This window comes from Pristiophorus japonicus, chromosome 13 (assembly GCF_044704955.1).
Source record: "Pristiophorus japonicus isolate sPriJap1 chromosome 13, sPriJap1.hap1, whole genome shotgun sequence".
Lineage (NCBI taxonomy): Eukaryota > Metazoa > Chordata > Chondrichthyes > Pristiophoridae > Pristiophorus > Pristiophorus japonicus.
Genome location: NC_091989.1, coordinates 77,573,588 through 77,585,966, shown reverse-complemented (window position 1 = coordinate 77,585,966; position 12,379 = coordinate 77,573,588). Strand labels below are relative to the sequence as shown.

Sequence of the window (12,379 nt, the reverse complement as noted above, 5' to 3'; positions counted from 1 at the left end):
TGTCCGGAAAATCCCTTATCCAGAACAGGCCAGGTCCCGAGGGTTCCGGATAAGGGAGGTTCAATCTGTATACCTATCGAATATAACAGATGGATTTAAATTGATCCCAGTTTTCTTCTCGTTCACCAAAAACTTTGGGACAAACTTTACTTGTGTCAATAGGAAAAGTAATTTTAAGTGCTTTGGCGCAACTTAATTTTGTTGTTAGGTTTTTTTGATTCCTTGTACTGGGCTCCTGGTGACATCATAGCCACTGGTTATAAACCTTAATTTATTTATTTAAGATGGTGTTTGCAGAAAGAGGAGAGACAATTTCTGGTGGAAACTTTCATGGCGAGTATCCTGCAAAAGTAAGTGCAATATTATTAGAACAAAGAAGATTAAGAGGAGAGCTGTTCAAAGTTAGAAAGAGCTTTGATGAAGTAAATTGGGAAATAGTATTTCTACTGGTTGGTGAGTTGGTAACTGGAGGTCAGAAATTTCCCATCATCGGAAGAAGGAGGAGAGAGATCGGGAGAAACCTCTTCGCTAAAAGATTATTGGGACTTAGAATGTCGCGAGAAACAGCAGGGGAAGCAGAATAATTCACAGTTTTGAATGGGTAAGCATTGGAAGAAGAAAATAGTGAAAGGTTATGGGCAAAGAGCTTGAGAATTGGATCGTTCTTTCAGAGATATGACACGATGGGCCGAATAGCCTCCTCCGGTGCTGTAAGATTCTATGATTCGCGGGGTCCATTATTTGGGATCTTATGTATAAGAACATCTGTAGAATGTCTACTTGTGCAATACCCTGTTATCTCTGGTGGTACACATCCTATAATTATTATAGATATTAAATACCTTACCATGTTTTTAAAATACTGCAGTATTAAGATGGATAAGAATGCTTTTTATTTCTGTCAAACACAAGGTCTGATATTTTCCTCACGGAAGAAAACCAGTTTGCTGTTTCAGATCATTAACCGTGTGTCTCTGGTGCAGCGTTAACCAGAACCAATTGCCTGTGTCCTTACATAGGCCCTTGACTACCTGGCGATCGGTGTTCATGAACTTGCTGCGATCAGCGAGAGGAGAATTGAAAGACTGTGTAATCCATCCCTGAGTGAGCTGCCCGCCTTCCTGGTCAATGAAGGGGGCCTGAACTCTGGCTTCATGATCGCTCACTGCACAGCAGCTGCTTTAGGTAGGTCACCTCACTCTGGATCTCAGCAAGTTCTATACTAGTTGCTGTTTTATCGGTGAAATGTTAGCAGGGAGAGGTCAGTGGTCATTTGGCCATCAGCAGGGCGACAAAGCGGAGGAGGGCCCAGCATCTGAGGGAGAGAGAGTGGGCAACTGGGGAGAAATTAGTGCAATGAGGCCCAGCGTCCTTTACCCCAAGGATACCTGAATAACATCTGTAATGTAAGTACCAGTGAGGATGCTCACAGGTTTGTAGACAACTAAAATAGTTGTAGAGCTGTTGATCGAGAGGTGGCCGCCGGAGGGACTGGAGTGAATCATCACCCCCAGCAACCAGGTCTTAAAACTGACTCAGGGATTTGATCGGGTAGATAGAGGGAAACGATTTCCTCTGGTGGGGGAGTCCAGGACAAGGGGTCATAACCTTAAAATTAGCACCAGGCCGTTCAGGAGTGAAATCAGGAAGAACTGTTTCACAGTTTCGTGGAAATCTGATTATCAAGAGATATGGACCAAAGGTGCGTGAAGTTACGATACAAATCAGCCACAGTTGCAGACTTAACATTTACAAACCTTGATGTTTAACCTGGAGTCCGCCAACTCCACACTGCTCACACCCCCCCCACACCCATCCCCACAGTGCTCACTCCCCACCGACCCCCCCCCGGCCCCACAGTGTTCACCCCCCCCCCCCGACTCACCGACCCCCCGACCCCACACTGCTCACTCCCCCTCGACCCCTGACCCCACAGTGCTCACTCTCCCCCCCGACCCCACACTGCTCACTCCCCCCCGACCCCACAGTGCTCACTCCACCTGACCCCCGACCCCACAGTGCTCACTCCACCCGACACCCGACCCCACAGTGCTCACTCTCCCCCGACCCCTGACCCCACAGTGCTCACTCACCCCCCCGACCCCACAGTGCTCAGCCCCCCCCCAACCCACCGATCCCCCGATCCCACAGTGCTCACTCTTCCCCCCCCCCCCGGCCCCACAGTGCTCACTCCCCCCCTCCGACCCCACAGAGCTCACTCCCCCCCCGACCCCACAGTGATCACTCTTCTCCCCCCCCCGACCACACAGTGCTCGCTCCCCCCCCCGACCCCACAGTACTCAGCCCCCCCCCCAACCCACCGATCCCCCGACCCCACAGTGCTCACTCCACCCGACCCCCGACCCCACAGTGCTCACTCTTCCCCCGCCCGACCCCACAGTGCTCACTCCACCAGACCCCCGACCCCACAGTGCTCACTCCACCCGACCCCACAGTGCTCACTCTTCCCCCGCCCGACCCCACAGTGCTCACTCCACCAGACCCCCGACCCCACACTGCTCACTCCCCCCCGACCCCACAGTGCTCACTCCACCTGACCCCCGACCCCACAGTGCTCACTCCACCCGACACCCGACCCCACAGTGCTCACTCTCCCCCGAACCCTGACCCCACAGTGCTCACTCACCCCCCCGACCCCACAGTGCTCAGCCCCCCCCAACCCACCGATCCCCCGACCCCACAGTGCTCACTCTTCCCCCGCCCGACCCCACAGTGCTCACTCCACCAGACCCCCGACCCCACACTGCTCACTCCCCCCCGACCCCACAGTGCTCACTCCACCTGACCCCCGACCCCACAGTGCTCACTCCACCCGACACCCGACCCCACAGTGCTCACTCTCCCCCGAACCCTGACCCCACAGTGCTCACTCACCCCCCCGACCCCACAGTGCTCAGCCCCCCCCAACCCACCGATCCCCCGATCCCACAGTGCTCACTCTTCCCCCCCCCCCCCCCCGGCCCCACAGTGCACACTCCCCCCCTCCGACCCCACAGAGCTCACTCCCCCCCCGACCCCACAGTGATCACTCTTCTCCCCCCCCGACCACACAGTGCTCGCTCCCCCCCCAACCCCACAGTGCTCACTCCCCTCCCGACCCCACAGTGCTCACTCCACCCGACCCCCGACCCCACAGTGCTCACTCTTCCCCCGCCCGACCCCACAGTGCTCACTCCACCCGACCCCCGACCCCACAGTGCTCACTCTTCCCCCGCCCGACCCCACAGTGCTCACTCCACCAGACCCCCGACCCCACAGTGCTCACTCCACCCGACCCCACAGTGCTCACTCTTCCCCCCCCCCCGACCCCACAGTGATCACTCTTCTCCCCCCCCCCCGACCACACAGTGCTCACTCCCCTCCCGACCCCACAGTGCTCACTCCACCCGACCCCCGACCCCACAGTGCTCACTCTTCCCCCGCCCGACCCCACAGTGCTCACTCCACCAACCCCCGACCCCACAGTGCTCACTCCACCCGACCCCACAGTGCTCACTCTCCCCCCCCCCCCCGACCCCACAGTGCTCACTCCCCCCGACCCCTGACCCCACAGTGCTCACTCCCCCCGACCCCTGACCCCACAGTGCTCACTCACCCCCCCCCCGACCCCACAGTGCTCAGCCCCCCCCATCCCACCGATCCCCCGACCCCACAGTGCTCACTCCACCCGACCCCCGACCCCACAGTGTTCGCTCCCCCCCGACCCCACAGTGCTCACTCCCCCCCCCGACCCCACAGTGCTCAGCCCCCCCCATCCCACCGATCCCCCGACCCCACAGTGCTCACTCCACCCGACACCCGACCCCACAGTGTTCGCTCCCCCCCCGACCCCACAGTGCTCACTCCCCCCCCGACCCCACAGTGCTCACTTTCCCCCCCCCCGACCCCACAGTGCTCACTCCACCCGACCCCCGACCCCACAATGCTCACTCTTCCCCCCCCCCGACCCCACAGTGCTCACTCCCCCCCCTCCGACCCCACAGTGCTCACTCCCCCCCCGACCCCACAGTGCTCACTCCCCCCCGACCCCACAGTGCTCACTCCCCCCCCGACCCCACAGTGCTCACTCCCCCCCCGGCCCCACAGTGCTCACTCCCCCTCCCCGACCCCACAGTGCTCACTCCCCCCCGACCCCACAGTGCTCACTCCCCCCCCCGACCCCACAGTGCTCACTCCCCCCCCGACCCCACAGTGCTCACTCCCCCTCCCCGACCCCACAGTGCTCACTCCCCCCCGACCCCACAGTGCTCGCTCCCCCCCCGACCCCACAGTGCTCACTCCACCCGACCCACGACCCCACAGTGCTCACTCCCCCTCCCCGACCCCACAGTGCTCACTCCCCCCCGACCCCACAGTGCTCACTCCCCCCCCGACCCCACAGTGCTCACTCCCCCTCCCCGACCCCACAGTGCTCACTCCACCCGACCCACGACCCCACAGTGCTCACTCCCCCCCCGACCCCACAGTGCTCACTCCCCCTCCCCGACCCCACAGTGCTCACTCCCCCTCCCCGACCCCACAGTGCTCACTCCCCCTCCCCGACCCCACAGTGCTCGCTCCCCCCCCGACCCCACAGTGCTCACTCCACCCGACCCACGACCCCACAGTGCTCACTCTTCCCCCTCCCCCGACCCCACAGTGCTCGCTCCCCCCCCCAACCCCACAGTGCTCACTCACCCCCCGACCCCACAGTGCTGACTCCACCCGACCCCCGACCCCACAGTGCTCACTCATCCCCCCCCCACCCACCCCACAGTGTTCACTCTTCCCCCACCCCCCCCGACCCCACAGTGCTCACTCCCCCCCCCCCCGAGCCCACAGTGCTCACCCTTTCCCCCCCCCCCCGACCCCATAGTGCTCACTCGCCCCCCGACCCCACAGTGCTCATGCTCACTCGCCCCCCCCGGGCCCACTGTGCTCACTCTTTCCCCCGACCCCCCCCGACCCCACAGTGCTCACTCGCCCCCCGACCCCACAGTGCTCACTCTTCCCGACCCCACAATGCTCACTCCCCCCCTCCGACCCCACAGTGCTCACTCCCCCCCCCTCTGACCCCACAGTGCTCACTCCCCCCCCCGACCCCACAGTGCTCACTCTTTTCCCCCCCCCCGACCCCACAGTGCTCACTCCCCCCGCCGACCCCACAGTGCTCACTCTTCCCCCCACCCCCCGACCCCACAGTGCTCACTCCCCCCCCCCGACCCCACACTGCTCACTCCGCCCCCGACCCCACAGTGCTCACTCCCCCCCCCCCCGACCCCACAGTGCTCACTCCCCCCGCCGACCCCACAGTGCTCACTCTCCCCCCCCCCCCCGACCCCACAGTGCTCACTCCCCCCGACCCCTGACCCCACAGTGCTCACTCCCCCCGACCCCTGACCCCACAGTGCTCACTCACCCCCCCCCCCGACCCCACAGTGCTCAGCCCCCCCCATCCCACCGATCCCCCGACCCCACAGTGCTCACTCCCCCCGACCCCTGACCCCACAGTGTTCGCTCCCCCCCGACCCCACAGTGCTCACTCCCCCCCCCGACCCCACAGTGCTCAGCCCCCCCATCCCACCGATCCCCCGACCCCACAGTGCTCACTCCACCCGACACCTGACCCCACAGTGTTCGCTCCCCCCCCGACCCCACAGTGCTCACTCCCCCCCCGACCCCACAGTGCTCACTTTCCCCCCCCCCGACCCCACAGTGCTCACTCCACCCGACCCCCGACCCCACAATGCTCACTCTTCCCCCCCCCCGACCCCACAGTGCTCACTCCCCCCCCTCCGACCCCACAGTGCTCACTCCCCCCCCGACCCCACAGTGCTCACTCCCCCCCGACCCCACAGTGCTCACTCCCCCCCCGACCCCACAGTGCTCACTCCCCCCCTGGCCCCACAGTGCTCACTCCCCCTCCCCGACCCCACAGTGCTCACTCCCCCCCGACCCCACAGTGCTCACTCCCCCCCCCGACCCCACAGTGCTCACTCCCCCCCCGACCCCACAGTGCTCACTCCCCCTCCCCGACCCCACAGTGCTCACTCCCCCCCGACCCCACAGTGCTCGCTCCCCCCCGACCCCACAGTGCTCACTCCACCCGACCCACGACCCCACAGTGCTCACTCCCCCTCCCCGACCCCACAGTGCTCACTCCCCCCCGACCCCACAGTGCTCGCTCCCCCCCCGACCCCACAGTGCTCACTCCACCCGACCCACGACCCCACAGTGCTCACTCCCCCTCCCCGACCCCACAGTGCTCACTCCCCCCCGACCCCACAGTGCTCACTCCCCCCCCGACCCCACAGTGCTCACTCCCCCTCCCCGACCCCACAGTGCTCACTCCCCCTCCCCGACCCCACAGTGCTCACTCCCCCCCGACCCCACAGTGCTCGCTCCCCCCCCGACCCCACAGTGCTCACTCCACCCGACCCACGACCCCACAGTGCTCACTCTTCCCCCTCCCCCGACCCCACAGTGCTCGCTCCCCCCCCCAACCCCACAGTGCTCACTCACCCCCCGACCCCACAGTGCTGACTCCACCCGACCCCCGACCCCACAGTGCTCACTCATCCCCCCCCCACCCACCCCACAGTGTTCACTCTTCCCCCACCCCCCCCGACCCCACAGTGCTCACTCCCCCCCCCCCCCCGAGCCCACAGTGCTCACCCTTTCCCCCCCCCCCCCGACCCCATAGTGCTCACTCGCCCCCCGACCCCACAGTGCTCATGCTCACTCGCCCCCCCCGGGCCCACTGTGCTCACTCTTTCCCCCGACCCCCCCCGACCCCACAGTGCTCACTCGCCCCCCGACCCCACAGTGCTCACTCTTCCCGACCCCACAATGCTCACTCCCCCCCTCCGACCCCACAGTGCTCACTCCCCCCCCCTCTGACCCCACAGTGCTCACTCCCCCCCCCGACCCCACAGTGCTCACTCTTTTCCCCCCCCCCGACCCCACAGTGCTCACTCCCCCCGCCGACCCCACAGTGCTCACTCTTCCCCCCACCCCCCGACCCCACAGTGCTCACTCCCCCCCCCCGACCCCACACTGCTCACTCCGCCCCCGACCCCACAGTGCTCACTCCCCCCCCCCCCGACCCCACAGTGCTCACTCCCCCCGCCGACCCCACAGTGCTCACTCTTCCCCCCACCCCCTGACCCCACAGTGCTCACTCCCCCCGACCCCACACTGCTCACTCCCCCCGACCCCACACTGCTCACTCCCCCCCGACCCCGCAACCCCACAGTGCTCACTCCCCCTCCGATCTCACAGTGCTCACTCCCCCTCCGACCCCACAGTGCTCACCCCCAACCCACCGACCCCCCGACCCCACACAGCTCACTCCCCGCGCCCTGCCTTCAGGCCAGTGAGGAAAACTTGGTGATGATCACCTGTGCAAAGGGGCGAGTTTCCTGTGGGGGGGCCCCTGGAGCTGGCGCCGGTGGTGAGGGACCGCAGTCGCTTGTGCGGCTCCAACATTCTCACGGACCAGACCCCCTTGCCCTTTTGATGTCAACCCAGCACCTTGATGGTGTCTCAGCAACTATTTGCCAACAAGCACCGCTCCTTTCACTTCCTCCCGACACGAGATCCTCCAAGAACACTCGAACACAAAACTCAAAGGTGGCAAAATTACCGCTTTTTATAGCTCCGTTAGCGCCTCGGGGAAAGGCACTTTTTGTCCAGGGGAGGAAATTGCCCTGGAGATTATAGAGGTGCTGCCATGGCGACTGCGTGCCCCGTGGTTAGCTCCTCAGGTCATCATGCCTGGCGATGACATCACTGGCCGACGTCCGCTCTCGCGACGCTAATTAAAGGGGAGGGCGCCAGTGTCCCGGGCCGCCATCTTTTTTTGTCGGTTGACTTTCAGATCGGCTCGACAATGGTGGCCCGAGCGTGGTCCGGGCACTCCGTCCTGGGTGCCGGGCTGCTGGCCCTGTCCCATATTGCCCTAGGGGCCCAGTGCAGCCCCTCAGAGGCTGTGCAGAGAGCGCAGTGGCCTTCCCCTTTAATCCTTTAATCAAAGGGGTGGGGCATTGAAGCGCCTCAGGGCCAGGCACAGCTTCCTTCAGCGTCCCGATTACTGCCCCCAGTTTCAGGTAATTCCGCGGTGAGGGCGGGGCTTCCGTGCTGCAGAAGGTCCCGCCCCCAGAAGGGTCCCACCCCCCCCAGTAGGTCCCCCCCCCCCCCAGAAGGTACCCAGCCCCCCCCCGAAGGTCCCTGCCCCCCCCCCTCAGAAGGTTCTCCCCCCCCAATTGGGGCGAAGGGCAACTTCACCCCCAAAGCATACACTTGCTTCACAATGTTTTATGCTGTGTATTAATATTCAGAATGGGAATCCTTTTTAATATTTACAAGTGCTTCCTTTCCTCACAACTTGCATTAATATAGCACCTTTCACGACCTCAGGGAGTCCCAAAGCTCTCTACAGCCAATGAAGTGCTTCTGAAGTGTAGCCACTGTTGTAATGTGGGAAATGCGGCAGCCAACTTGCACATAGCAAGCTCCCACAAACAGCAGTGTGATAATGACCAGATAATCTGTGTTAGTGATGTTGGTTACATCGTGTCTTCAGCACCGAAACAGGCCATTCAGCCCAAATGCCTGTGTTTTGCCCCACTCGAGCCTCCCCCCACCTGACTTCATCTCACCCTATCAGCATCTCGCTCTATTCCTTCCTCCCTCACGTGCTTCCCCTTAATGCATCTGTACTGTTTATCCTTGAGGAGTTCCACATTCTCACCACTCTCTGGGTACAGAAGTTTCTCCAGAATTCTATATTGCATTAATTAATGGCAATCTATCGAACCATCATGATGTTAAAAACCTCTGTCAGGTCATCCCTTAGACTTCTCCTTTCGAGAGAAAAGAGCTGAGCCAGTCCAGCCTTCCCTGATCAGTATATCCTCTCCGTTCCAGTATCGTCCTTGTTAATCTTTCTTGCACCTTCTCCAGTGCCTCTATATTCTTTTTATAATATGGAGACCAGAACCGTGTGCAGTGCTGTGAGTGTAAGGGATAAATATTGGCCAGGACACTGGGGAGAACTCCCCTGCTCTTCTTCAAATAGTGCCGTGGGATCTTTTACACCCACCTGAGAGGGTAGACAGGACCTCAGTTTTAACGTTTCATCTGAAAGTCCACAGCTCCGACAGTGCAGCGCTCCCTGCTGCTTAGATTATGTGCTCAGGTCTCTGAAGTGGGACTTGAACCCACAGCCTTCTATCTCAGAGGCGAGAGTGCTGCCTGAGCCACACCTGACACCAGGAACTGTAAGAATCCTGCAGGGGAGCGATCTGGAGTTAACGAGCTGAGCGTCACAGGTAAGGGAATAAGTGGGAACAGAAAATATGAACAAGAAAAGGCCATTCGCCCAGCAAGCCCATCCCCCATACAGACAATGTACAACCTTCTGTAATGGAATTTACCCAACCCACTAAATCATAAGAACATAAGAAATAGGAGCAGGAGTCGGCCATTTGGCCCCTCGTGACTGCTCCACCATTTAATAAGATCATGGCTGATCTGATCTTGGCCTTAACTCCACTTCCCTGCCCACTCTCCATGACCCTTGACTCTCCTGTACTTCAAAAATCTGTCTATCTCCACCTTAAATATATTCAACGACCCAGCCTCCACCGCTCTCTTGGGCAGAGAATTCCAAAGATTCACGACCCTCTGAGAGAAGAAATTCCTCCTCATCTCCGTCTTAAATGGGCGACCCCTTAATCTGAAACTCTGCCCCCTAGTTCTAGATTCCCCCACAAGGGGAAACATCATCTCGGCATCGACCCTGTCAAGCTCCCTTAGAATCTTACACATTTCAATAAGATCACCTCTCATTCTTCTAAACTCCAATGTGTATAGGCCCAATCTGTTCAACCTTTCTTCATATGACAACCCCTTCATCTCAGGAATCAACTTCGTGAACCTTCTCTGAACTGCCTCCAATGCACATATATCCTTAAATAAGGAGACCAAAACTGTACGCAGTTCTGAGGGAGATGAAACATGCAGGAGGACAAGACCCTAAGAACATTTTATTCTGACCCTCGAAGATAATCAAACAAAATGTTATGTATATAAACACTACCAATGTGTAAGACTTGCCACCAGGGGGGCGCACCTGTGGGAGATCCAAGAGTCACCTGCACACCCTGGGCAAGCAGGTATAAAAGGCAGTCTACCATGCTGCTTCCCTGGGACTCTGGAGTTACAATAAAGAGACCAAGGTCACAACAGTTTGAATTGAAAATGCACAGTCTTGTGGAGTTATTCTAAACGTAACAATTGGCGACGAGTAACAGATCACGAACTTTCACGCAGTTATGGCTGCCGTTGGTATTCTTGAGAGATTTGTTGAGGGTGATGATTGGGAAGCCTGCGTTGAGTGTCTTGACCAGTACTTCATGGCCAACGAGCTGGAAAAGGAAGAGACCGCGGTCAAGCGCAGGGCGATCCTCCTCACCGTTTGTGGGTCCACGATATATGGCCTCATCAAAAATCTGCTAGCACCGACGAAACCAACGGAGAAGACATATGAAGAGCTGTGCACGCTGGTTCAGGAACACCTCAAGCCGAAGGAGAGCATCTTGATGGCCAGGTATCGCTTTTATATGCAACACTGCTCCGAGGGCCAGGATGTGGCAAGCTATGTCGCTGACCTAAGACACCTTGCGGGACCGTGCATATTTGCTGGATTTTTGGGGGAAGTGTTGCGGGACTTTTTCGTCCACGAGGTCATTCTTCACAAACTGCTGTTGGCCGAATACCTAGATCTGAGTGAGGCTATCACGATAGCCCAGGCTTTTATGTCCACGAACGATAACACTAAACAGATATAATTGCAGCATCGGAACTCACCGGCAAGTACTGTGCATAAAATATCACCTTCAGCAGGCAGAACTGTACATGGCAGGGCCTACACGCCCGCAGAGGCCAGACCTAGGATGACTCAGAGTCCGCCGTGGATGCAAATTCATTAACAACGTGTTGGCGCTGCGGGGGTAATCATCGAGCCCATCAATGTCGATTCAAGCACTACGTGTACAAGGGCTGTGGAACAATGGGGCACCTCCAGCGAATGTGCTGACGTGCTGCGACTCACCGCATGGCAGAGTCGGCAGAAGATGTCCGATCCAGCACGGATCATGCTGAACGAGCAGGAGAGGCAACTCAATCTGAGGATAAAGAGGAAGTGTATGGGATACACACCTTCACCACCAAAAGCCCTCCGATAATGTTAAAAGTTAAACTTAACGGCACGCCAGTCTCCATGGAATTAGACATGGAGGCAAGTCAATCAGTTATGAGCCAGAAGGCATTCGAGAGGCTGTGGGGCGACAGAGCACAACGACCCAAGCTGATCCCGATTCAGGCAAAGCTGCGCACCTACACCAAGGAACTGATACCAGTTATTGGTAGTGCGGACATAAGAGTATCCCATGAGGGAGCGGTGCACGATTTACCACTGTGGATTGTTTCAGGTGATGGGCCAACACTGCTTGGCAGAAGGTGGATGGGGAAAATTTGATGGAACTGGGAAGACCTCTGTGTACCTTCTCTGGCGAACGACGTCTCCCTTACTCAAAGGCTGAGCAAAGCCCCCACCTTCAGCTGAACCAGGCATCGAAGTGCAGATCCATTTGCAGATCTCCGAGGCACAGGCCGCTCATCACGATCACGAGGAGGTAAAGATCAAACGAGCAGCAGTACAGGCGTGGTACCCACCACCCAAAGCCGACGACCTCTTTGCAACGATGGAAGAGCCTCCAGGTCGACCAAGCAGAGTGGGACTCCGGCCGAAACGTTCCGAATGCGTCTTCCCGATGCCAGAGGAAAAATCCCTGGGGAGGAAGATCACGGCAGCCAGCATCACGGACGAGAGTGCGTCCAGACCACGGGATGTCGGTGCAACAAAACAGAGGCATGTGTTGCCCAGTAAGGAAGATGACTGGGCTTGGGGCAAAGGTAAAGGGGCGATTGCTGTGAAGGCCAGGAACCCACTACGTTCCGATAAGTTATTTGCACTGTGTAACCCATGTGAGCGCTCTTTCGCAGCTAATGATGCATTATCATATGGGGTCGGGGGTACCTTACAACAAGCCAAAGTAGTGGGCGAACACCAACCAGTTGTATATGTATCTGACAAAGTACTTGTAGCAAGTGATGTGTTATCACACGGGGTCGGGCGTGTTGTGCAGCAAGCCAAAGTAGCGGGCGAGCCCCAACCGGTTGTACATGTATCCAATAAGTTAACCAAGGCAGTAGCCTGGGTTCACGGGACAAAAGAGAGGTACCAAAGAGTGTCCCAATATTTGCTTGAGTCAGACAAGCTGCCAATCTCACAGTTTTTGGAGAGCAGAGGCAC

General features: G+C 59.0%; 1 protein-coding gene across 2 annotated transcripts in view; it reads left to right on the top strand.

The window, feature by feature from the left end:
• hal (histidine ammonia-lyase) overlaps window positions 1-12,379 on the top strand; it is a 58,568-nt gene that overhangs the window by 38,181 nt on the left and 8,008 nt on the right. For both annotated transcript variants that reach the window (XM_070896701.1, XM_070896702.1), the window contains 2 exons: window positions 285-350; window positions 1,020-1,185. In XM_070896701.1, coding sequence (XP_070752802.1) covers window positions 285-350; window positions 1,020-1,185 — 232 coding nt within the window. The remainder of the gene's footprint in view (window positions 1-284; window positions 351-1,019; window positions 1,186-12,379) is intronic.